General features: G+C 40.6%; 1 protein-coding gene across 1 annotated transcript in view; it reads right to left on the bottom strand.

Annotated features, from left to right (window-relative positions):
* The window catches only part of ttc27 (tetratricopeptide repeat domain 27), a 220596-nt gene that overhangs the window by 111229 nt on the left and 81488 nt on the right, over positions 1-27879 (bottom strand). Inside the window, exons 9-10 of the mRNA XM_072580509.1 lie at positions 27592-27658; positions 5128-5241 (exon numbers count right to left, since the gene is read on the bottom strand). Of these exons, the coding sequence (XP_072436610.1) occupies positions 5128-5241; positions 27592-27658 (181 nt within the window). The remainder of the gene's footprint in view (positions 1-5127; positions 5242-27591; positions 27659-27879) is intronic.

Below are 27879 nucleotides of genomic sequence, written 5' to 3' on the forward strand. Positions count from 1 at the left end.
AATCCCCACAATAACACGTTGTGACAGTGTGAGGATTACTTCAAGTAACAGTTTTGCAGGTGTTTCCAGGTTCACTTAACAATGCTGAATATCTACCATTTACCAATTTAGCACGTCTCCGTTTTGGATTAGAAGATCCCATGCTATATAGCCAAGTCCCAAAGGACACAAATAATTGCTTCGTTTTGTGGGTTGGGGGGGGTTGGAAGAATGGAAGAGAAAAACTGTTTTTACCATTCCCATCATGGGCTCTACATTCCAACATAGCAATAGATGGTTTAGAACAAAAAAAAGGAAGGAATAGTAATTTCCTGTATGAGATGAAATTCTGATTATTCAAGAATGAAACAGCTGAAGAGGTGGATACACTGCTACCCTGCTTTCCAGAGTGAACGGTCATTATGTATGAATATCCCTTCCAGTTTATTTATTCATTTTGCTAAAATAAAAAAGCAAACATGTAAGATACTGAAATTATGAATTTTAGTTTACAGAAAAGCAGTGGGCTGAAAGGAAGACCATCACCAATTTATGAAATTACATAAAGATCTGAAGAACTATGTTCATTAAGACTATATCAATCAAGGAAATTCTTGAGCAAGTAAGCAGCCAAGTGCATGGCCTTCTTCACAAACAGTAACAGGTTAAATGATGAGTGGAATTAATAAAAGGACAAACGTTAATACTGGCAAGACCTCCACCCCTGTTTTCTGCACAATGCCATGGCATTAGGCTACTTCCAAAGAACTTTGGAGCAATAATCCAAAGTAATAAACTGATTATTTAAATAAATGAGTATTAAAGGAATAACCATTATGGCCTCACTCTAATCTCCATCCATGACCCCAACCATGCAACCTCCCCCCCCCACCAACCTAACAGATTCCGTTCCATCACCACTCCCAACACTCAGGCCTTAGGCAGGCAGCTACTCACTCTCACAATTTGCCTGATTGGAGCAGTATCACCTTGAAGAATCTTTAAATTGTACTTCCTGTACTTGGAACCTGGTCATATCCGAACTAAATAATGTTGCATGTTGAAAATTAACGATTAGAGTTAGTGAGGGGAAAGTCAGTGCCAATGGCAGTACAATTCATAGCTGTATTTATGCACTAGACATGAGGGAGGACTGGGTTATAAACCTTCTAGGATCTTGCATTAGAATATTTCTCAGGCAAAATATAAGTTTATTGCCCCTCAAAAATCTTACCAAAGTCCTCATGAGTTGCCTGTCTATACCAAGACTCCACCGCTCACAAAAAGACTCTGTATCTCATAACTCCTGAAGGATTTTAACTGATGCATTATGTCCTCTGTGTACAGAACTTTAGTTAAATTTAATAAGCACCGATTTATAAATATATATTGAAACCACAAACAAAATGAATTATAATTGACTTGATTTATTTATTGTCACAAGTACATGTTACAAATAGTGAAAAGGGTGTATATGCCGAAACACAAAATAAATAATCCATTAATCAAGAAGCTAAATGATTCCATGGTATGTCAAAGATTGTCTTTTTTGCCATGGTATTCTTAAAATAAAATCATATCTTTACAAAACATTCTCCTAAATCTATAGCTGGTACAAGCTGTGATCACCAGGTTTCCATTATGTATTTCCTGACAGTAAAACAAACATACCAGTTTTCATCCATACACACTCAGTGAAATTGTACAGGAAGAGTGAGCAGACAACAAATGAGTTTGAACGGGACATTATATCCTGTATGGCAGTGGGATCGTCTCAGAACAGTTCACCAGCAATATTAGGAGTTATGAGATACAGATACACTTAACAATTTTCATCATAATCTCTCCTAAAATCATCCTGCCATAGTAATGTTTGATTCTATATAAACAGCCCTTGTCAAAAACTTATGAGATTCCAGTGTAAAATGAGTCTGTGCCTCTTCAGTTTCTAAATTTTTCCAAATTCGGTTCGACTTTCTCCTTTCAGCATATTCCACAGCAAAATGTACATGTAGACTACCATGAGGAAAATTTACTGCAACCTATTTTAATGATGAGACAATCCAAGAAATTTATTTTTCAGCATTAGGGTCTATATGGAATAACTGTGAACTTGAAGATGATCATAATGTACAAATATTCATACTATTCGCTGACTATAAATATTCCTCGACCACAGACATATCATACAAGGTATTGATTTTTTTTCAAAAAGTTTAAGGACTGCAGTACCTCAATAATTTTAAGGCATGAACTCTCCCACATCCTAGCTCCTACACCACACACCAGGCCTTGATTTCACACTGTCTGCCATTACACAACATCTATTGTTAGCCACTACCAGTCTCCATTAACAGCTATTCACCCTTCTAGTCAGATCTTTACCTACACCCTTGTCCAACTGCTCATCTCTCTCCTTAGGCTGTATTCCCACCTATCGGTTACTCATTTTCCTCTCCCCCCCACCCTACCTTTTGCACATACACCAACATTTTCTTAGCTACCATCAGTTCTGAGGAAGAGTCACCGGCCTCGAAAGTTTAACTCTGATTTCTCTGCACAGATGCTGCCAGAACTGCTGAGCTTTTCCAGCAACTTCTGTTTTTGTTTCTGATTTACAGCATCTGCAGTTCTTTTGGTTTTTATATAAAATATCAAGTCAAGTTTCAGTCTGCGATGCAACCTGTCCAGAATAAAGTCAGCTGGGATCATAATACTGTGCATTCACCAATGTTGCTCTCAGAGGATAGTAAACAACCGCAAATTGCCCACCATTTACCTTCCATTTCCCCAACCCGTGGGGAAAGTGCTTCCACTCACTGTAGCATCACAGTGGATATATTTGTACTCCCGCACTCAAGGGGAAAGGGGAAAACTTCAGTCCCATTATCACAACCTTCTCTCATGTTGTTCGCCCCAGATACTGTTTCCTTGTTTAGATCCATAGGTAAATATCCAAACTATGCAATGGTGCTTTGTTATAATATTTTGTGCAATGTAGCTTAATTTAGACTATACATAAGTTTTTTAAACGTTCACCACAATGTTACATTATACAGAATCTATAGCATAGAAACAGGCCCTTGAGTTCAACAGTGGAGGAATTCAGATGCATAGGGAAAACTGGACACAGTCAGAGGACATGTGAAAGCTGGCACTGTGCTTTTGGATGTTGCTGATGACGGAAAGAAAACAACTGAGAAGTGAGAAAGAACTTAAGGGTAATTCCTTGAGGGGTACCAGAGGTAATGGGAGTGAGACAAAAAGTCATCATTCTTTGGCTACATTTAGATTGATGAGAATGGAATCTGCTGAGGTTGGTTCCACCCAGCTGGATGACAATGAGATGCAAGAAGTTGGTTTGGTCAAATGGGTCAAAATTAGCAGACAGATTGATAAGGATGAAGAGGATAATAGATCAAGCACATGACAGACCGACACAGAGTAAAGTCTATCTAAATTTCCTCATAATGCCAATTATTTGGTAAAATAGTAATAAATTAATAATTTGGTGCAGAATCTAATCTAATTAGAACTAGGTTTAGACTACCCAGGCACTAATAGCTATCAGTGAGTGAATAGATGCTCACTCCATCAACCTGCTGTTCCACAACAATAGTGAGATAAGCAAATGATTGTTGGTGGTACTTGAACACCTGCCAAGACACTAGAAAAACTCTTACATTCTGATTACTGCCACAAGAATTTGGTCATTGACAATAATCAGCGCAAAAGTTGACAGGATTTTGGTTTACAGCTTTTTAGATTAGATTAGATTCCCTATCATGTGGAAGCAGGCCCTTCAGCCCACTAAGTCCACACTGACCCACCAAAAAGTAACCCACCCAGACCCATTTCCCTCTGACTGATGCACCTACACTATGGGCAATTTAGCATGGCCAATTCACCTGACCTGCACATCTTTGGACTATGGGAGGAAACCCGAGCATCTGGAGGAAACCCATCCAGACACAGGGAGGATGTGCAAACTCCACACAGACAGTCACCCGAGGGTGGAATCGAACCTGGTCCTTGGTGCTGTGAGGCAGCAGTGAGCCACCGTGATGGCCTTCTTATTTATTAAGAGCCAACATGCATCAATCTTTCAGGACTGTACTGGACTGTTTACCTCGATTGAAAGCTCAGTTTTTGGTATGAAGCTCAAATCCATTAATTTTCACAGAGGGGTTCACTGTGCTCGAAATTGAGTACCAACAGCATTACTGAAGTTCTGTGCCTTGGTCTTGTAAATTATATTTTAACCAACACCACTGATAATCTGGACCAGGTAATTATCTCGTAATTTATCTTACTGCTATAAATAAATTGGCTACAATATTTACCTCAGAGACTACAACAGTTTAAGAGCAAAAACAGAAATTGCTGGAAAAGCTCAGCAGGTCTGGCAGCATTTGTGGAGAGAAATCAGAGTTAACGTTTCGGGTCCAGTGACTCTTCCTCAGAAATATTAGCTCTGATTTCTCTCTACAGATGCTGCTAGACCTGCAGAGCTTTTTCAGCAATTTCTGCTTTTATTTCTGATTCTCGTTATCTGTAGTTCTTTTGGTTTTTATTTGGTTCAAGAGCTCTTCACTGCAGCTATTCCGTAAGTGTTATATAAATGAAAGTGCATTCTATATTGGCATGTTACTTGCTGCAATAAAAGCTTCATTAGACAATAAGATCTGTGCCTCACTGATGTGTGCACCTACTTAATTTTGATTTCTAGATTTTGATGGTGTACAAAATAAATACTTCCAGTTCCTAGTTTCTCTCAGAGGAATTTTAACCCACCAAAACACTTGCCAAACAAAATTCAAGAATTAGTGCTTCCCCGTTAACATTCAGAACTTCCATAGCACCAGTGGGATCAGTAGGTTTCCTACATGACTCAGAGTGGGTGGGGTGAATAAGAGAGCTCATGCAAACAATCAGGATGTTTCTACTTATCAGAACAGATTATCCGCAGAATCTATAGCTGTAGGTCACTGCTCAGGATGTTGTTTCATACAAACTGGACATTTTAATGTGCCAATTTCCTTTTCACACCAGATAGATAGGATGTGCTGACACATATCCTGCCTTATTCTAATGTTGTATGCAAAGTTACTAAATATTTTTGTAACCACAGTAGCAGCAATGTCCTACCTGTGCCTGCATCATTGCACGTTCAATCCGACGAGAACTACCTTTCTCCAGTTTTGTTCTCAGCATTAGGGTGGTCACTTGAATGGCGCAGAACTTTGGCTGAGACAGTATATACTGAAACATAAAACAAAACCACATTGAGTATTAATTTTTTTTTTAAATGGAAAGGTTAAAAATTAAATCTGATTCTTAAAAGATTATTTTAGTATTTAGTGGGTATTTTCATTTTTGCTGGGGCATTATAAATAACCATACCCTCTGTATCAAGAAGTTGATTTTCATTCAACCCACCCAGAACATAAGTGTGCAAAAACAAAGTTCATCAAACAGACAACAAAGTAAACCACATTAATGTCAGCTTTGAAACATTAAGATCCCAATTCTTGACTTTGGTGAAATGGGCACGATCTCATCAGATCTTTGTATATCTAATAAAGGTAACCTGCTTGAGAAATTAATAATGATGCTGCTGGTTCTCTTAGTTACATATGTAACAATATTAAAACACAGTGGAAATTCTATTTTATAAGTAGTCATAAAAGATCAAAATTTGGTTCTCTTCATATCTGAGCAAAATTAGGGTTGCTCATAGTATATCACCGATGGTTTTGGTAAGCTGTAATAACCAATTTTAGTGAAATGATCAGAATGACAAATGTTCATTCACCCTTCAAGCTTTAAAATACCAAACAAATCCAGCAAAGCAACACAATGCAGTGTAAACAGACCATCCCACTCAAAGAGGTGCCTTTGGCCTCCTCACTGGGGCTTTAGTAGTTCAGACTGATATTTCAGGTCATCAGCCATGCTTCTGAAAGGATTCCTCTATTCTTAAGTGGGGATTGAACAGCAACTTTAGCAGAGGCAAGATGCATTTTTACAGTTCAACAATCTTTCACTTGAACCCTATCTCACTGGGATACATCTGCACATAATTCACTAGGATTGGTGAGACAGGGTAAGGGACGAAAAAGTTAAAAAGGGAAGATAAGCTTTTTAAAAAAAAACAACTTGAGATAAGAAACACGTATGACTTCCAATAATGGCGCAAACTAATACTGACTTCAGGTTACTATGCCAACAAACTCTCGAAATAACCGGCAGACACCTAGACCCAAGGGAAATACAATGCTGCCAATGCTTTAAAAGGACCACCCAGATGCCCAATGTTTATACTAAAGTGTTTCCAAATATGATTTACTTGCAATTTGTCTCACTTCGCTAGTCAATTGGGAATTACAATCTAAGACAGCCAAGCATTTGAACTTTACAACATTATAGAATGCGTAGATCTTTTGGAATGAGCTGAATTCACACTTAAAGGGCGAAAAAGAAAGGCCTGAGGAAACAGGGTAGTATTAACAGTGCATGAGAAAAAGAGATAGCTTCCTATACATCCTGTTATTTCAAGCACAAAGGGACTCCCATCTTCTGCAAAGCTAATTTTATTCACAAGGAAGTCAGCACTATTCATCATGTACACCCAACATCCTTTAATACACTGAAAGAAAATTCCCACATTAAAGTGCTCTTACATATTTGAGATAATGGTTAGTGTGGACATAAAATAATCCTTTAAGAAAGGATCCAAAAAACATTTGAAGTCCAACAAGAACCACAGTGCTTATTGGGCGTGAGTCATACCCATAGGATTTGCTTTCTGCCAATTATGGTTCTGCTTGTGCAATTTACATGGGTACTTACTTGTTTACATCACAGTGCATGTTTCACTTAGTGCTGTGTACAGCTGCATAGTTAAAGCAGCAAAGGCACTATTACAATGTACAACTTTATTATTAAGTTACTGAATGCTGTCCAATGGTGCAAATTCTCCCAACTGTAGTGTGAATAGCTTACAATGAAAGAGGAAAAGAACCATGGTAGGGAGGACAGAGAAAGTAGCTCAGTATGTATAGGATCTGTTGGAAGCATATTTAAATCGAGTGGATCTGACAGCAGGATATATAAACGAGGAAACCAAGACTTCACTCTGTTCTGGAGAAGCAGCTCAATAACTTAACTGTAACAGTACTTTCAACTTTCCATTGTAGGTATCTTAAGAGTTTTCATGAGATTGCCAAATTACTGCCAAACAATGCTAAACTACAGTCAAATCCATATGTGGGGTTTACCACCATGAGAAGAAATGAGTTTATAATCATTTCAGATGGGCCTTTACAACCAACGCGTAGGAGATTTCTGTCCTTTTAACTCTTCAAGCTTTACAAAGAACAATACAGCACAGGAATAAGCCCTTCAACCCCCCAAGCCTTCTCTGACACATTTTGCCCTTCCAAACTCAAACTGTCTTTGCTTGCAGGATCCATATCCCTCTATTCCATTCCTATTCATGTATGCAAAGCTGAAAATATACTGTGCTGATCCATAGCATGGCCTAGTTTGGATCACAACTCTGCAGTTGCTTGATTCAATCCAGTTCTGAGGTATCTCAGAGGTCCTGGAACCTCTCTCCTGTTTGCAAAGTTGCATGTGGGTCCAATGAGAACCTTGTCTCTAAAATATAACACATTTGGAGCTGTAGCATCCATTGATTTACCAGGAAGCACAATACAGTTTAATTGGTCCTTTCCTGGGTTGTGTCCTCACGAGCTAGTTTTTAACATATTTGCTTGCTGGTTATAAACATTTATATTATAAATTATTCAAAGATCAGCAACCAGCATCTTCAGGGCATTCCTGATAGCTCTGCCATTTCTTAATAATAAAGGTGAAATATTCATTGTCTTTCGACAAACCACTGTTATTCTCATCTATCACTTGGCCTTATTTCTTGTACAGTCCGTTATCATTAACGTATTACTGGGCTTCTATTCTACTCATGAATTTCAGAGGTCCTTGACTGTAAGACTACATTGAAACGCTGGCACAATTTGCACTGCCAAAATTATGGAGGAATCAAAGCTACGGTCCATTCTCAATGTGATGGGTGTGTGCACCGATAAGGTTAAGGCCATGTGAACTCTAGAATGAAAAATGACAGAATAAAGCTGAAATAACTGCTTGTATTTTAGTTTCTCTTGCAGTCAGAGACCCACACAAATGCTATTAATAACTATAACTCTCAACAGGTCCAAATAACTGAGCCACTGTAAAAACGCAGAAGGCTCATATGGAAGAATAAAACAACTTGATCTTCTGTTCACCTGAATTAGTGAGCACAGTTCTGCAGAAACCAAACATTAATTAACCAAAATTAACTGCAGTCAGATGCAGCCAACTTTACTGACTGTTTTTATATGAAACCCATAGCATTGGGAGCGGCTTGTGTTTTACTCAGATTGAAATGCCCGGAAGGGGAAAAGCATAGGGGAGTGTGCATGAGCTCAGTGTGCGCTTTTGAGTTTATACTAAAGAATAGCTTGGCTTTAAGCACCATATTTTACTGACTGGGAGCCCGCCCATCAGCTCCTATAGACAACAAAAACATGACCTACAGCCAAAGTTAATTCAGTGACTCTAACTTTCCCAATTTTGCATGTGTGAGCTTATCTGCATAGTTCAGTTAGTCTACTCATAGCTGCCTATTGCATAAAATTACTTCACTGTGCATTTATTATGTCTCAGCCTATAGACTGCTATCGAATTTTCCAATTGTTCATAAATCCCTCTCATTAGTGGATGCTCCTATCCTTCCGATGATGTTTACTTTAAATGCCAAGTTTTGCATAATATAAATACCCAGGTGGCACATTAGGGTAACATATTATTTTCCTAGTTGTGAATAAATCTGTCTTTATTGAATAGCACTATTCTATTGGCGACACTTTGTTCACAATGCTAAGTTATACAAAATGAAACTGATTGCAATGTACTTTCATTCCAGGTGCCTACTCTTAAATCCAGTGAAGACTCATGGGACAAAATTCTTCTCCCTTTGTACATTCAGAGAGTCTGAACAATTCAACGTAGCTGCTTGCGAGCACAATCCCTCAGCACAAAGCCATAACCTTGTTTAGGAGCGCCTCAAACGTCAGCAAGAAACAACAGATATTGTTGCAGTTAGCTGCTATTTTATACTTAGTTATTTTTGCTGGCCATGTCTGAGCTGCAACAAACTCATCCTATATGTGTTCTGAGATTATTTCATGTTGACATTGAGGTGGTTTTGCAACCCACTCAAGAATAGCATTGCGAGAAGAAAGACAGAATGCATCGTACACTCAATGAAATGACTTCTAATTTCATTCCAGAATGGTGATGTCAGACTTGCCTATTTGTGGTTGCTTAAATGGTTTGCCAAACTACTTCAGAGAGCTTTAAGAGTCAATCTGCTGAGCACAATCCAAGCAGCTTTCATGGCTTTTTTTTGAAGTCACAGCTTGCTATGATACGATATGAACTCATTACCTTGAGATTACTCATATGGTATCATAACCACAAAATATTCTTACACGAACTGCACAGTTGCTTCTTGAACCATAGTTCATTGGGCTGTGCAGTCTGGGGAGAGGAAGACCCACGTGAGTTCACTAACACACTGGATTGAAATGCATGCCTGTACAACATATGCATATGTAAGCAAAGATTTTCCATCCTCATAAATGAAAAACTCAGAACCTCTGGCCACACAAACATTCTGGGGAGTCCATGTGATGTGAAGCACTGTTTTAGCTGGAGTATAGTATTTTGATCAATAAATAATAGCATCTGAAAAGGCTGCTGCCAAACCCAAGATGGGGACATGCATCCAAACCATACGCGTTATAGCTGCAGCACTTCCTCACATATGTTCATTCACTATTTTCAAGCTATTTAAGTCAGTCATTAGTAAAAGGGTGATCGGCTTATCCAATTACACATCCTTTTGCCAGTTGTTTCAATATTTAATCTTTCTGAAATCAGTACAACCTGAATATGTTAATATGTTTACATGTGTGACAATACGATCATGTGGTAGTGTCCATATACCAAACTTACAAGATAATGCATGACTTAGAAAGGGTGGGCGCTGGGAAGTTGTTTCCGTTAGGTGGGGAGACTAGGACCTATGGGCACAGCCTTAAAATTAGAGGGGGTCAATTTAGAATGGAAATGAGGAGACATTTCTTCAGCCAGAGAGCGGTGGGCCTGTGGAATTCATTGCCACGGAGCACAGCGGATGCCGGGACATTGGGTGCCTTCAAGGCAGAGATTGATAAATTCTTGATCTCGCAAGGAATTAAGGGCTACAGGGAGAGTGCGGGTTAAACGGCAGAGTGGACTCAATGGGCTGAATGGCCTTGGTTTCACTCCTATGTCTTATGTTCATTTTCTTGCACTGCGATTAAATGCTGATAACAGATGGTCTTTTTCTCTGGTGGGGCTGGTGGACAAAGGCAGCAGCAACAATCTTCACCCTACAGACCATTCTTCAGCTACAACTAATGGGCACTGGCTGTTGTTTCAACAACAAAGACAAGGGGGTTATCAAGCCAAACGAAATCCTATCCTACCCTTCCACAGATTCGTTCACGACTCTTTCCAGCAGGGAGCCTTGAAAACAGTGAACTATGGTTGATTTTACAGTGATTGAATCAAACAAACCCCCCCTCATCCTTCTCACCATATCAGCAACCCATGACATTGTGAACTGCACTGATTTCTCCCAATGCCAGTAGTCCAGTTCTTTCGGAATGTCCTTACTTCTACTTTTTCCTATCAACCAATGCCCAGAGAATCTTCTGGAATAGTTTCTCCTCTCAACTAAGAGGTTATTAGTATCTTGCCTCTGCCTCTCCTATTTCTCATCTACATGCAACCTTCAGCGACATCATTCAAATACACGCTATCAGATTCCACCCATGCTTCAATGGCATCCAGTTCGACCTCAACACCATCCCCTGGTGGCACAGAGGAAAAGTGAAGTGACAGAGTTTGGGTTCAAATCCCACCATGGATGCACAATGTTGTTTATAAGGGAGTCAGTTTAGCTCAGTTGGCTGGATGGTTGGTTTGCAAAACAGTATGATGCCAATAGTGTGGGTTCAATCCCCACACTGGCTGAGGTTACCGTGAAGGACTCTGCTTTTCAATCTCTCCTCTCACATAAGATATGGTGGCCCTCACTATTTAAATCACGACCAGTTATCTTTCTCTATTGAGAGAGCAGCCCTGTGGTCTGGTAAGACTATGGCAACTTGACTTGGCCAGTGGGAAAGGATATGGAAGTATCCTCCTCACCCCAGCATAAGTTTAAGGGGCAGCATGGTGGCTCAATTAGCACTGCTGCCTCACAGCACCAGGGTCCCAGGTTTGATTTCGGCCTTGGGCAACTGTCTGTGATGAGTTGGCACATTCTCCCCGTGTCTGCATGGGTTTCCTCCTGGTGCTCTGGTTTCCTCCCACAATCCAAAGATGTGCAAGTCAGGTGAATTGGTCATGCCAAATTGCCCATGCTAAATTGCCCATAGTGCTAGGTGCATTAGTCAGAGGGAAATGGGTCTGGATGGATTACTCTTCGGAGGGTTGGTGTGGATTAGTTGGGCCAAAGGGCCTGTTTCCACACTGTGGGGAATCTAATCTAATCTAAAATAATTTCAGCTCAATGCCTATTGCAATGATTGGATGGAGACATTGAAGAAGTGGTGTCAGAATTCATTAACAAAACAAAAGGTATAGGCAATACTTGAGGTAGTCGGAGAAAACCACAAAAGGATATAGAGAAGGTGAGGGAATAGTAGTGAATTTTAATGCCAGAAAATCTGCGGTATAATACATTTTAGTCAAAGGGTTATGGGAAAAGTCAGGAAAGTAAACGTGAGTAATGTTATATCAGCCATAATCCTATTGAATAGAGACAAAAAAACTGCAAATGCTGGAATCCAAGGTAGACAAGCGGGAGGCTGGAAGAACACAGCAAGCCAGGCAGCATCAGGAAGTGGAGAAGTAGACGAAGAAGGGTTAGACCCGAAATGTCGACTTCACCATCTTCTGATAATCCTACGGAATGGCAGAGCAGACTTGAGAGGCTGAACAGCCTACTGCTGGTCATATTTCTTCTGGTCTTATGAATTATCAAGTCAACCACAATCCAGAAAACTTACAAAATTAAGTTGAATTAAAACAGCCTCTGAATTATAGTCTTCTGCATTGTAAGATTAACTATTCTATTTCTCAAACCAGCCAAATTTCTGATCCCTTTTAAGCAATATTTATACGATGTTAGAAATCAAATGATTAAGCCCATTTCCTAACCACCTTGCTTGTCTAACCAGCGCTGTGCGTATTACTGGAATGTTCAATCCTGGCAATGCCATGGAGAAAGTGAGGACTGCAGATGCTGGAGATCAGAGTCAAAAGAGTGGTGCTGTAAAAGCACAGCAGGTCAGGAATCATCTGAGGAGCAGGAGAGTTGACGTTTCGAGTATAAGCTCTTCATCAGGAATGTCTGATGAAGACAGAATTCCTGATGAAGAGCTTATCTCAAAACATCAACCCCCTTGCTCCTTGGATGCTGCCTGACCTGCTGTGCTTTTCCAGCACCACACTTTTGACACTGACAATGCCATGCTTGACGTTACTGTGATCATAACTTAAATGTCTTGATTTCACCAATGCACAAACCAGTGCTGTGGACAAAAACTTGCATCAACAGCAGGCAATCCACTAATAATTAACTGGACTGCTTCTCACAGACCATTGTAAAGCTGGTCACTAAACTGCAGCAGAACGTGGTGTGCTCCCACTGGGCTGACTGGCAGTAGAAACAATGAAAATAGCAACTTAGTGTCAATTAAAAGCACAATTACTGGTGAGTCCTGTGGTGCAAATCACAATAGGGATTTACCAAAACTCATTTCCCATAGGGGTCTCACAGTCACTGGAGGTGAGGCATTTTAATCCCTTGAATTTGGCCAGCATTCAAGCCCATATGAACCATCAGTTAAAGTCATAACCCATCATGGTATCTGGTCCCTAACAGTGACTTATATTATTGACTTTAATTTCTATTGTTTTTCCATGGGTCAGAAAAAAAAGTCAATGACCACATGTGGGTGGTATGGCTGGATGGAGATGGAGAGACCCTAAAAACAGATTATAGTTCAGAACAGGACATCATGTACAGCACATTAGGAGTGACTGATTTCTTAAATTCTCGAGAACAAATAATAGCTTATCCATTTCCTGTCCTCAAAATCACCGTTTACGTTGGTGATATGGACTTCCCTACAAACACTCGACCGAATTTTCTAAATCTCACACAAAGAGAGAGGTGGTTTCAGAGAACATAAAGACAAATATTTAAAAAAAGCAAATCTTCAAACTTCCCATTAACACAGTTTGACAACAAGTTGCAATAATCACATACAGAGATAAGAGATGTTTCCATAATACTAACAGTCATATTTTGATTAATGATTTGCACGCTTCTGTTCAGATCAATAACGAGACAGGAGAGACTATTCTGTACTCTCTGAGGGCAAGGGGCACCAATTTACCGCTGTCATGATGTGATACCTTTACAACTTGTACTATAAATCTCCAGACATCTTATACTCATAGATTAGCTCAAGGGATCGTGCAGAATGCTTTTACAAATGCAGAACTCATCAGTAACAGTTCACTGAAAAATAAATCATGCCTGGACAGCTACCATGAAACCATAAATGAATTATTTTTTATACATATTTACCAGCTAGTTAACACTGATGTCAATTCTATTATAATTTAGAAGTTAAATGAAGCCAGTCAAATGCCGTTTTTTTTGCCCAAGTCCAATCAGTAGATTAACATACCACATTTCCTCCCTTGTAGAGGACTCTCAGTCAGCTGGGACAGCAAGAGGGAGAAAGAAGAGGACATTGATTGAGAAGCAGACAGTAGAGATGCAAGCTGCATACAATGTTAGATTTTCCACCCTGTGGCCTAAGCTTGCTTTGTTCAAACTTGAGAGATTGGGAACCAACAAAGCTCAGAGGCAGACAGGCATAAATGGCAGGCAATCCTGACAACTGAACTCACAGCTCTCAGCTCAGAATTTGAGATTTCTCCCTTCTGAAAGCTGTACAGACGAGCAGACTGGGCACAATCAATAAGAGACAGCCCAACAGAAGAATTATGTTGTGCAAATTGGAGACATATGAAAGCTTGACATCAACACAGCATGTGCTTGCCTAATTTGTTTTAAGTCAGTATATGAGGTAAATTTTCCACTGCTCCAAAGAATAATGCAGATTTGCCCTCCTAAGAAAACAATTTTATTTTAATAAACTCACATTTGTACAACGGCCTTGAGACACCCCAAACTACTTTAATTTCAACAAAGTTGCTTTTAAGTGTGACTATTGCTGTAATGAAGGGAAATGTTGCAACAAATTTTCACACAGCAAGATCTCACAAGCAGCAATGAGATAAATAGCCACAACTCTCCCGCATTGTTGGTGCTAGTTTAGTGATGAACGTTTGCCAAGATGCTAGATGTGCTCTCCTGAATTTTTTTTTCAAAGAATGGGAATAGTTCTGTCCACCAGAAAGACATCTTATCATCCAAAAGACAGCATGTCTCTTTCCGTGCTGCACTTGACTGTATAAGAACAGGGGAGTTCAGATTGTGCATTAAATCTAATCATCTTAAGGCACCCATCTGACAATCTGAAGAAATCAGGAGTTGGAAACTCCTCCCATACAGAGAGAGATAGGAATATCTAAACTCTGAGAGTTAGGCACAATCTGAAAGGGTGAAGGCGGCAGATCAGGAACAACTTTCAAAAGGGAATCAATTATATGCTTAGAGACGAAAAACAAAATGAAGAGTTATATGAAAAGAACAGGAGGGATCAATTTCATACCTCTCTCAAACAGCTGCACAGAAAAGTTGGGTCAAATGGCATCCTCTTGCCATCAATGGTATAAGTGTATTTTATGGTAGCAGAGGGCCAGTTGATATAAACACAGATGAGGAGAAATTACTTCTCTCAAAACATTGTGAATCTGTGGAATTCACTACCCTGGATTGCAGTGGACATGAGAACGTCGAGTAAATTTGTGGACAAGACAGATATATCTTTAATTAATAATGGAGTCACAGAGTTATACAATATGGAAACAGACCCTTCAGTCCATGTTGTCTGCACTGACCAGATTCCTAAACTGATCTAGTCCCATTTGCCAGTATTTGGCCCATATCTCTCTAAACCCTTCCTATTCATCTACCCATCCAGATGCCCATTAAGTGTTTTAATTTGTACCCATTTCCACCACATCCACTGGCAGCTCATTAACTGTCTAAATCCTGCCCTGGGGTTTGCTTTACCAAAATGCAACACCTCACATATATCTAAATTAAACTCCATCTGCCACTCCTTGATCCATACACATACTGTGTGAAAAGGTTGCCTCTCAGTTCCCTTTTAAAATTTTCCCCTCTCACCTTAAACTTATGCCCTCTAGTTTTGGACTCCCCTAGCCCGAAAAAAAGACCTTGGCTATTCTCCCCTACCACGATTTGATAAACCTGTATAAGATCACCCTTCAGCTTCCGATGCTCCAGGGAAAAAAGCCCCAGCCTAATCAACCTGTCCCTGTAGCTCAAACTTCCTAATCCTAGCAATATCCTTGAAAATCCTTTCTGAACCCTTTCAAGTTTAACAACATCTTTCCTGTAGCAGGGAGACCAGAACTGAATGCAGTATTCTAAACGAGACCTAACCAATGCCCAGTACAGCTGCGACATCACATCCAAACTCCTGTACCCAATGCACTGACCAATGAAGGCATGCATGTCAAACATCTTCTTTACCATCTTGTCTACCTGCAATTCCATTTTCAAACAACTACGCACTTGCACCTCAAGGTCTCTTTGTTCAGTAACACTCCCCATAGTCTTACCATTAACTGTCTCAATCCTGCCCTGGGGTTTGCCTGACCAAAATGCAACACCTCACATATATCTAAATTAAACTCCATCTGCCACTCCTTGACCCATTGGCCCATCTGATCAAGTGGATTGAAGGGTTATGGAGAGCAGGCAGGGAAGTCAAATTGGACTTAGTTGCAAATAGCCATAAACATATCAAATGGCAGAGCAGGCTCAAGGGGCTGAATTGTCTTCTCTTGCTCCCAGTTCTTATGTGATTATGGTTAAAAAAAACTTTTGGAAACCTGATCAGACTCAAAGGAGAATAAATTAATGTTGTGGTCCAATGAAGGGTTACAATGCAAAGTCTTTATTGATACTGACCTGACCTATTGTGCCTTTTCCCCTTTTTTACATCAGCTTACTACAATTAAATTTCTCTCATTCTTTTCTGTGATGAAAATAACGAAAGACTACAGTTAACTTTTCTAATCAAAACCACAGAGATTTCACTGGACAGCTTGAAAAAAGTACAGGCATATCATGTGCTTCATCGAATGTCATGTACATATTGTAATAACAGAAGCTGTTTAGATTTTCCACTTAAATTTATAACGGATGCAGAAACAGATTTTGTTTCCTTAACTGGACAGATAATCACATACATGCAGTTTCCATTGGAAAGCTGAATTTACTTTTCAGACAGCAAAGTGGGTCCGTGCTGTGTGCACGACAACCATCTAACCAGCCTGCAGATTTCAGCACCTACGTGTAGGCTGGATAGATGCCTGCTCACACACACAACAACTTCAGAACACACTAAAAGACACTTTTTCCCGGTTTTGCAGCAACACACTGAAGTGACAGCCTGGCTCAGTGCCAGCTTTCTGACTATTTCAATGCTCTCCTGGTCAATCTCCCATCTGTCAATCTCCTTAAACTAGGACTCATCCAAATCTTCTGCTGCACTCCTTCCATTTTGGCCTCTTGTTCATCTATAATTTCCCTCACACCGTCTGTGGTGCCAATATCATTTGGTTGCCTCACCACTAGTATGAGAAGTACAACTGCTAAACCTCTGCTCATCTCTCTGCTCCTTAAAGTTAATAATAATACCTATTGCAAATATCTCAATGTGACTTGGTGTCATATTTTGTCTGACATACTTCCAGAATGAGCCCTAACATATTTTACTACTTTGAAAGGGCTCCATAAATGCAAGTTGTTGCTACTGACTTTGGAATCAGAGGTTTATGACTGAAGACCATACTCCAAGAAACAATCTTGTAATATAATTGAGCTCTGTGAATACTGTGGGTCTCCATACTTTAATAACTTATTTCACTATGGACTGTTTGCAAGTTTCTGGGACTCAGGTGAAATTGAAAGAATTCATGGCCCTATCTGAAGAAAAATAGGAAGCTCTGTTGCTATCATCCCCTGAAACATCACCACAAAAGACAACAATTTCTCATTCATTTCACTGTTGTTTTTAGGATTTTACTACATAAAATAATTACTATGCTTTATAGCAATCTGGATTGTCCCAAGTATTATGGTTTGTGAAATACTTTGTGGGATGTTTCAGATACATATGATTAAGTATTATACAAAAACAATCCTTTCTGTACAACATGGCAACATAAAACAATCATAAAACTCACAAATCATTTACATGCCTGCATGCTCCATTTGGTCATTTTAGTCAATCCTGCTCTTACCTCTTCAATTTCTAGCAACTATCTTTGACAGAAACCCAGGCTGATTTCTCTCGTTCAAACTGAATCATTAGAATCAACAAAGGCACGAGCAACTTCCATGGTGCTCCTAATGAACACACATGGTGAGCTTCAAATTGCATTTACTGTTGCTCACTGGCATCTGAAGACAAGGGCTAATGGGAAAACCGCAAAGGAAAACTCAACGAGAAACAGGAAGAACCAAAGCGAAGGGGTCCTACTGGTCCGAATTGACCACTCTGCAATACCAGAAATGTAAATGCAGAATTTTAGCCTTGTCATATATAAAATGTTAATTAGATCAATAGGCAAACTCAACACACTTTCAAATGGGTCAAGTGCTTGAAGGCCTGCCTAAGGCAGCAGATTAACATTGAATGTAATATTCCACAATTGAGACATTTCCAGAAATAGAACTACACACAAAAATTAGCTCAATACATTAATCATTATACTTGCTTCGTTACGATATAACAGTGTAATGATATCTAGCATTTTCAACGTAATTAGTAATGGGTCATATGAATACCACGTGGTTTCAATGCATCTCAGAGATTTACTGCAAACCAGAGTGCATGTGTAAACATTTTATTGTGGTTGGGATGATTGAAGTGACATTATTTAGCATGACTCCGTCAGTTTAGATACATTTACAGTGGACACCATTTAGCATGACAAACTGGGGACTCGGAGAGATTACAAATGCAGACATTTTTCTGGTACTCAAACCTGCTGAGGGGTATCAGCAGTACAGAATGAAATTTGGTTCCATCTTTACAACTATATATTGACATAACGCACTTCTGAGTCCTAAGAGCATCCAGACGCTGAGTGAATTTTATTTTCCATAACGTACACTACTGAACCATCACTACTCATTCAACTTCCTCATCAGCAATTATTGTGGCATCTACTGAGAAACTAATAATCCTTTGTCAAACTATGGGTCACATTTTCTGTTGCTCTAAGCTTACTCAACCTTACAGTAGATTCACACCTGCCAAAATAATTGTTACAACATCATAACTGGCCATCCAAGATATTCATATAATCAGTGAAACTGAGGTCAGGAGGTGAACCAGCCACATCATTACCTTATCTGTTATCAATTCTTAATTCCTCCCCCGCCAACCCATCCACCCTGTGTAACCTTTATTTCGCTTCTGCTACTTTCTTAAATATTATTTCACATGATGTGAGAATCACTGGCTAGGCCATCATTTGTTACCCACAACAACCTTTTGATCTGCTGGAGTCCATGTGGTACACCCACAATGCCATTAAGGAGGTAGTTCCAGGTTTCTGATCCACTGTCACTAAAGGAACAGCGATGTATTTCCAAGTCAGGATAGTGAGTGGCTTGGAGGAAAACTTGCAGGTGGTGATGTTCTCATGAATTTGCTGCGTTTTGTAGGTAGTGAAATGTCCCCAGTGAATAATATAACAGCTCTAAAACCTAAAAAACAACATTGGCCAAGTGAACGGCAAGCTGGGAAAACTGGTCAACTGAACAGCATACTAAGAATTGGGCCAGACAGATACGTGAGCCATTTACCTTGATTGATTGCATTGAACTGGTGTTAACAAGACGCTGGAACGGAGAAGCTTGCAGAATTCACTGTCAAATTGGATCAAGCCAGACAGATATGCAAGCCATTCACCCACAGTGAACAGATGTTAATGGAAAGGGGCTCTTGCACTGCAGTTTCTATCACAGAATGTGCGTTACAAAAGACAGTATTGATTATTGTAGTTTCCCAGTTGATCGAGTTGACCCTAGGAGCCGGGCTGTCTGAAAGCAATTCCACCTGAAACCTTGCATCATTGCCCCTTCAACACCTAGGGTTTTGAAGTGCAAGGCTTCGGTTCAAATCCTAACCCACAGTTCCACAGGTAATAAATCCAAACAGGTTGATTCAAAGTCTACTTTTTAAAATCTGTACATTAGATTAGATTACTTAGATTAGATTAGATTAGATTACTTACAGTGTGGAAACAGGCCCTTCGGCCCAACAAGTCCACACCGCCCCGCCGAAGCGCGGCTCACCCATACCCCTACGTCTACCCCTTACCTAACACTACGGGCAATTTAGCATGGGCAATTCACCTGACCTGCACATCTTTGGACTGTGGGAGGAAACCGGAGCACCCGGAGGAAACCCACGCAGACACGGGGAGAATGTGCAAACTCCACACAGTCAGTCGCCTGAGGCGGGAATTGAACCCAGGTCTCTGGCGCTGTGAGGCAGCAGTGCTAACCACTGTGCCACCGTGCCGCCCATTAGTTACATATAGATTCATTAAAACCAACGCAAGAAAAATATTTCTAAACTACTATATGCTTGTGAAATAATAATAGCTCAGTTAGTGGGCGGCATGGCAGCACAGTGGTTAGCACTGCTGCCTCACAACGCCAGAGACCCGGGTTCAATTCCTGCCTCTGGCGACTCTGTGTGGAGTTTGCACATTCTCCCCGTGTCTGCGTGGGTTTCCTCCGGGTGCTCTGGTTTCCTCCCACAATCCAAAAATGTGCAGGTTAGGTGAATTGGCCATGCTAAATTGCCCGAAGTGTTAGGTGAAGAGGTAAATGTAGGGGAATGGGTCTGGGTGGGTTGCGCTTCGGCGGGTCGGTGTGGACTTGTTGGGCCGCAGGGCCTGTTTCCACACTGTAAGTAATCTAATCCATTTATTGTGGCTTCATGACACCTTGAAAACAAAATGGCTAGGCAAACTGCAGGTAGTCAGTGATTTTATGGTAACCAATCTATTCCAACTGAGAGACAATTTTTCTCCATTATATAAAAATGAATAAAGACGGAAGGCCTCTATGGCGAATTCAGGCTTTTCCAAACTGGTCACCCGAGAACAGAATGATGATCATAAGGTAACTGAAGGTGCCCTGCTGATCCAACACTTTCATAAACTGATTTTCAGTGCCCCTACCTACACTCCATTCTGAGTATTTCTCTTTCAGAATGCCTTCCTATTCTGCCTTAAAACTTGCTTCAATTTTTAAATTACACTGCATTGCTGTGCAAATCTGTAGTCTAAACAATTTACGTAACTGGTTGTTTAAACCTTTCGTGAGAAAAATGAGAACAGTTCAGAGGACATAATCCTTCCATTATGTTGGGGAAATGTAATTTAACTTAGGAGAACACTCAATTTTGTTCCTTAAGGTATGGGACAATTTATCAGGAGTGACCATATTTCCCTGAACAAGGTGAAGTAGGCTTTTCTGCCAAAGGGCAGTTGCTCTGATCATGATTTTTAGTTTATAATAACTGCAAGGTCGAACCCACTAAGTAGCAAAATATCAGCGGGAAAATGTATGGTTGGTACTTGTTCTATAAAAGTTGACAAAGCATTTGCCTTGCAGTTCAATTGTCCACAACAGGGAATTTTAATAAATACTTCTCACAACTGACCCCAATTGCAGCTGTGTTAAATATTATTGCTCTTTCAAAAAGAAAGAAGCCGATGATGTATACAAAATATTTTCCAAATCAGGAACAATACAGAAGTGCGGACTATTTTTAAACAGCATTTGTAAAATTTAATCTGAGCATTTTATGCTGTTAAATAAACCTGAAAGTTTTATATGTAATGGAACAATTTGTTCTTCCAGTGATAGTACAATTAATTTTGTCAGATAGTATCCTTAATAAAGCAGATTTATACGTGATTCAGATTTGATCCAGCAGACCTGGATGCTAGTGACAGGAGACGCTAAAAGGTAATGAAATATATACAATGGAATTCATGCCATAAGTAGATCACAAAAAAACCAAAAGCAGCACTATACAGTTCCAGGGTTTCAAGGCTGTCACAAATATGGAATTGCTTATTTTTTCAGAATGATCCAACAGGTCCTTCTTCATGTACAAAATTACTTCAAATTTTCAGCTCCACTACCTTAGTCAGAGGCTAATTCCCACACTTCGTGGAAGGATTGAGTATGAACATTTTTTCATTTACCCTAATGGATAATGCCATGAACAGAGACTGTTGTTGCGATTCTGTTTGCCGAGCGGGAATGTGTGTTGCAGAAGTTTCGTCCCCTGTCTAGGTGACATCCTCAGTGCTTGGGAGCCTCCTGTGAAGCACTTCTGTGTTGTTTCCTCTGGCATTTATGCTGGTTTGTCTCTGCTGCTTCCGGTTGTTAGTTCCAGTTGTCTGCTGCAGTGGCCGGTATATTGGGTTCAGGTCGATGTGTTTGTTGATATAATCTGTGGATGAGTGCCATGCCTCTAGGAATTCCCTGGCTGTTCTCTGTTTGGCTTGTCCTATAATAGTAGCATTGTCCCAGTCGAACTCATGTTGCTTGTCATCTGTGTGTGTGACTACTAAGGATAACTGGTCGTGTCGTTTCGTGGCTAGTTGGTGTTCATGGATATGGATCATTAGCTGTCTTCCTGTTTGTCCTATGTAGTGTTTTGTGCAGTCCTTGTATGGGATTTTGTACACTACGTTGGTTTGGCTCATGCTGGGTATCGGGTCCTTTGTCCTGGTGAGTTGTTGTCTGAGAGTGGCTGTTGGTTTGTGAGCTGTTATGAGTCCTAGTGGTCGTAGTAGTCTGGCTGTCAGTTCAGAAGTGTTCTTGATGTATGATAACGTGGCTAGTCCTTTGGGTTGTGGCATGTCCTCATTCCGCTGTCTTTCCCTTAGGCATCTGTTGATGAAATTGCGGGGGTATCTGTTTTTGGCGAATACATTGTAGAGATATTCTTCTTCCTCTTTTTGCAGTTCTGGTGTGCTGCAGTGTGTTGTGGCCCTTTTGAACAGTGTCTTAATGCAACTTCTTTTGTGTGTGTTGGGGTGGTTGCTTTTGTAGTTCAGGACTTGGTCTGTGTGTGTGGCTTTCCTGTATACCTTTGTGGTGAATTCTCTGTTCGGTGTTCTCTGTACCATCACGTCTAGGAATGGGAGTTGGTTGTCCTTTTCTTTATCTCGACTGAATCTGATTCCTGTGAGTGTGGCGTTGATGATCCGGTGTGTTTTTTCTATTTCTGTGCTTTTAATGATTACAAAGGTGTCATCCACATATCTGACCCATAGTTTGGGTTGAATTTGCGGTAAGACTGCGGAAGACAGCTAATGATCCCTATCCATGAACACCAACTAGCCACGAAACGACACGACCAGTTATCCTTAGTAGCCCCACACACAGATGACAAGCAACATGAATTCGACTGGGACAACGCTACTATTATCAGATAAGCCAAACAGAAAACAGCCAGGGAATTCCGAGAGGCATGGCACTCATCCACAGATTCTATCAACATACACATTGACCTGGACCCAATATACCGGCCACTGCAGCAGACAGTTGGAACGGACAACCGGAAGCGGCAGAGACAAACCAGTACAAATGCCGGAGGAAACAACACAGAAGCGCTTCACAGGAGGCTCCCAAGCACTGAGGATGTCACCCAGACAGGGGACGAAACGTTTGCAATACAAATTCCCAGCTTAGCGAACAGAACCACAACAACGAGCGCCCGAGCTACACATCTTCTCACAAACTTTGAACAGAGACTGTCGCATATTTGTAAACATAATGAAACAATAAAATTATTAGAAGTCGGTTCTTAATACTTTTGTGTTGCTGCCGTTTGGTTCTCTGCCTCTCTCACAGCAACTATAGCCCTCAGGATTGAACACTTCATCAAACCACTTCCCATATCGATATTGTCTTTCTTAGAGTGCAGCTATAACACATTTCAATAATGCTTGGCTATATTAAACAAAAAAGCATAGAGCTGGCCTGTACAATAAAGACAAGAAGCTTATAACGTAAACTGAAAATCTTCTCGAATTGTCATTTTGCTTTTCTGCTATTTTCAATCTTGCCTGTGAATCTCAAGATTCCAGGTTCAAGTCCCACGCCAGGGGTGCTCACAAAACTAAAAGCTCACCTCCAATACAGTACTGAGGGAGCAGTGCACTGTTGGACATACCATATTTCAGAGGAGATGCTAAATTAAAGCCCTATCTGATTGTTCGGGTGGTTGCAAAAGGACTCAGAGCTTTACTTTGAAGAATGGTACACTGGTGTCCAGGTCAATATTCATCTCTCAATCAGCACCACAAAAAACAAAATATCTGATCATCACATGGTTGTTTGGGAGAGTTTGCTATGTGTATATTGGTTACCGTGTTTCTTACACTATAACAGTGATTACACTTCAAAAGTACTTAATTGACCATAAATTGCTTTGAGACACCAAGCGGTTGTGAAAAGCACCACATTATTGCAAGTCTTTCTTTCCTACACCATGGCCTTTTTGCAATCTCTGTGTACCATATGATTCTTCAGCTGTGAGACTGAGCATCAGCCCTAAACCATAGTTTCCACCTAGTGCTGCACTACCATTCAGAACAATGGTGTTCTGGGTTCATGGTCTTTTAACAGCCATGATGTGTTGGTGCCGATGTTGGACTGGGGTGTACAAAGTTAAAAATCACACAACACCAGGTTATAGTCCAACAGGTTTAATTGGAAGTACAAGCTTTCGGAGTGCTTGGTGACCTTATAGAGGTTTATAAGATTGAGGGGCATGGATAGGATAAATAGACAAAGTCTTTTTCCTGGGGTCAGGGAGTCCAGAACTAGACTGCATAGGTTTAGGGTGAGAGGGAAAAGATATAAAAGGGACCTAAGGGGCAACCTTTTCACGCAGAGGTGGTACGTGTATGGAATGAGCTCCCAGAGGAAGTAGTGGAGGCTGGTAAAACAGCAACATTTAAAAGGCATCTGGGTGGGCATATGAATAGGAAGAGTTTGGAGGGATATGGGCCAAGTGCTGGCAAATGGGTCTAGATTAGGTTGGGATATCCAGTCGGCATGGACAAGTTGGACCGAAGGGTCTGTTTCCACGCTGTACATCTCTATGACTCTATGCTGCTCCTTCAATAGGTAGCTGTGGAGCAGGATCCTGTTCCACAGCTACCTGATGAAGGAGCAACCCTCCGTAGATCTCTAAGTAAACCTGTTGGACTATAACCTGGTGCTGTGTGATTTTTAACAACATTATGTAACAGGTGAGTGAATAGGATTACAGTCTCCATTTGGCAGTCACTCTCAGGAAGTGTGACTTCTGTTCCTGCAGTCACAGATCGTGGGAAGGCTTGTCGTTGAGCACTTAATTGCCATTTGTGAAAGAAGATAAAACAGAGCTCTGACTGGTTCTCCATCTGACTGGCAATGCCAGCTTCCTGGATTAAATTCCACCCAAATTCAGCACTTTAAATTTAGCAAAGTAATTAGGATGACAGGTTACAGGAAGGACATTTAACCAACACCAATCCTTTAAGAGGCAAATTAAAGACATAGTTATCTCGCTTTTGGTCAGTTCTGGTAATGTTTGCACTCTTCTAAAAGATGTGATCTAACAGAAGATAAGTGCACACAGTGCAGTACCTAGAAAAATTAATTTTAAAATGTGATAAAGCATTAACAACTTGCTTCTATACGCACCTTTAGACATATTAAATATCTCAAGTTGTTTCACACAAGTGTCATTAGACAAACTTTTAACACTGACCCAGATAAACAATATTAGTATAGATGACTGAAGGCACAATCCAAGTTGAATCAATCATAGAATCACAGAAACCCTACAGCGTGGAAGCAAGCCATTCAGCCCATCAAGCCCATGCTGACCCTCCGAAGAGCATCGTACTCAGACCCACTCCTTCTTACCCTATCCCTGTAATTCGATGGGCAATCCAACCTAACCTGCACATCTTTAGACTGGGAGGAAACTGGAGCACCTGCAGGAAACTCATGCAGACTTGGGGAAAACATGCAAACCCCCCCCACCCAAAGTGGAATCGAATTGGGTCCCTAGCACTATGAACAAGCAGTGTTAACGACTGAGCCATGGTGCAGCCCCAAAGAGGTACGTTTTAAGGCATGTTTAAAGGACAAGGGTTGAAAAAACTGAGTACTGACTTTAAAAGCTTAGGGCCTAAGTGGTTGATGACACTGTCACCATTAGTGGATAACGAAATGTTTTTGTGGCCCGATTTGGAAGGATGCAGCAATTTTGGAAATTAAAACGAAGAACTGCGAATGCTGGAGATCTGAAACAAAAACTGAAATTACTGGTGAAACCCAGCAGGTCTCGCCCATCTGTAGGGAGAAATCAGTCTTAATGTTTTGAGTCTAGTGACTCTTCATCAGAACTGGATTTGAAATGCTAGCGATGCTTTCTCCCCATAGATGCTGCCAGGTTTGGAGCTTACTTGGTCTACAGAAATCTTCAGGACTATTAAAACTGTGCCCCAAGCGACTGAAATTCAACATCAGGGCCTTATATTTAACACACAGCTATGGAAAGAGCAATGCTTGAGTAAGAGTAATCATGTCACAGTCCTAAAGAAGGGCTTATGCCCGAAACATCGATTCCCCTGCTCCTTGGATGCTGCCTGACCTGCTGCGCTTTTCCAGCAACACATTTTTCAGCTCTGATCTCCAGCATTTGCAGTCCTCACTTTCTCCTAATCATGTCACGTGCCTTCTAACAGTCTTCATGAGGTAACGTGAAGGACACCTACAATCTCCATTAAATGCAACGAGCATGGATTTAAAACTTGAAAAATCATATATTCAGAACTGAAAATCGATCAATTCTAAACATACTTTGTTAATTTAACAGTTGGAATATTCTTTAGAATTCCCATTTTTATTTGCAAAATGCTTGATTTGGCAATACAACTGCAACCCTAAGAGAGAAATAGGTCAACCTGTGACTCTATTCTTTGCTTTCAAAGTGTTGTGAATCTTTGCAATTCTCTTAACCCAGCAAGTGTGTAAGCACAAGCATTGAGAAAATACAAGATAAAGATGGACACTATGGATACTGAGAGAATGAAGGGATATGGGGATAGTGTTTAGATTACATTACAGTGTGGAAACAGGCCCTTCAGCCCAACAAGTCCACATAGACCTGCCGAAGCGTAACCCACCCATACCCCTACATTTACCCCTTACCTAACACTACGGGCAATTTAGCATGGCCAATTCACCTGACCTGCAGATCTTTGGACTGTGGGAGGAAACTGGAGCACCTGGAGGAAACCCACGCAGACACGGGGAGAACGTGCAAACTCCAGTCAGTCACCTGAGGCAGGAATTGAACCCGGGTCTCTGGCGCTGTGAGGCAGCAGTGCTAACCACTGTGCCACCATGCCGCTCAAATTGAAAGGATAATTGAAGTAGAAGACCTGCTATGATCTAAAAGAATGAGAGTGCAGGACTAAATGGACATCTGCCTTCATTTCTCATGCACATATTAGGGAATACTTCTACACCTTCCCTCAAGTCACAAAGTGAGGAAATAAACAATAAATATCTGAGGCCAGGATCTCAGGACAATGAGTAACTTTCTGCACGGCACTGAGTCAATGACTGATGAGAGCTTTAAACTGGGGTCATGAGATCTTTCCTAGAAACAGAAATATTTGTATTCACATTTGCCATGACACCCACTGATATCAGAAAAGAAATTAAGACAGAAATCTCATAGTGAGAGCTGGTCTGATTTCATTCCAGAACATTACATTTTCTTTCTTTTAAAAAAAAGCTAAAAAATGGATTCCTCTAACAACCTATAGCCAAGGAAGCATTGAAATATGCAACAATGGCTTTTGCTGTCTAGAAAAGTTTGTTAGCGAAGGCAGCGCCGATTTTATTTAAAAAAAACTATTGCTTTGCAGTACCTGCCTGCGTACTGCTCAGACCTTCGGCTTGCATACATTTTTCAGATTCCAGCAACTTTAGCAAATTATGGGGATCCACCCAACCGGGAAACATAACGTGGAAAAGGGTTGGAAAAACTTCAGCCAATGTTTGTTCAGGAAGAATCTCAAGTGAAGAAAGAACACAGCCTGAAAGTAGAAAGAACAAAAGACTGCAGTACTTACTGAGGTGAATGCCAACAGTTCCTCTTCAGTCAGCTTATGAACAGGGTTGTTCTTCTGAAAATTTGCGCTGTTGAAACAAAACGTTAACAAGTATGGAAGCAACAATTAATGATGTGTGAAACCATCAAGGAGAAGCAGTTACATACAAAGAAATGGGAAGCAGCAGTTGATAAACTGAAGGTTAAGCTAGAACTTATTCCACACAGACATTATTGGAACATTGCATATATTGCCACAAATGGCTAGTGAAGTTGTACAATAACATTTAAAGGAAAGTTATCGAGGGAC

This window comes from Chiloscyllium punctatum, chromosome 11 (assembly GCF_047496795.1).
Source record: "Chiloscyllium punctatum isolate Juve2018m chromosome 11, sChiPun1.3, whole genome shotgun sequence".
NCBI lineage: Eukaryota > Metazoa > Chordata > Chondrichthyes > Orectolobiformes > Hemiscylliidae > Chiloscyllium > Chiloscyllium punctatum.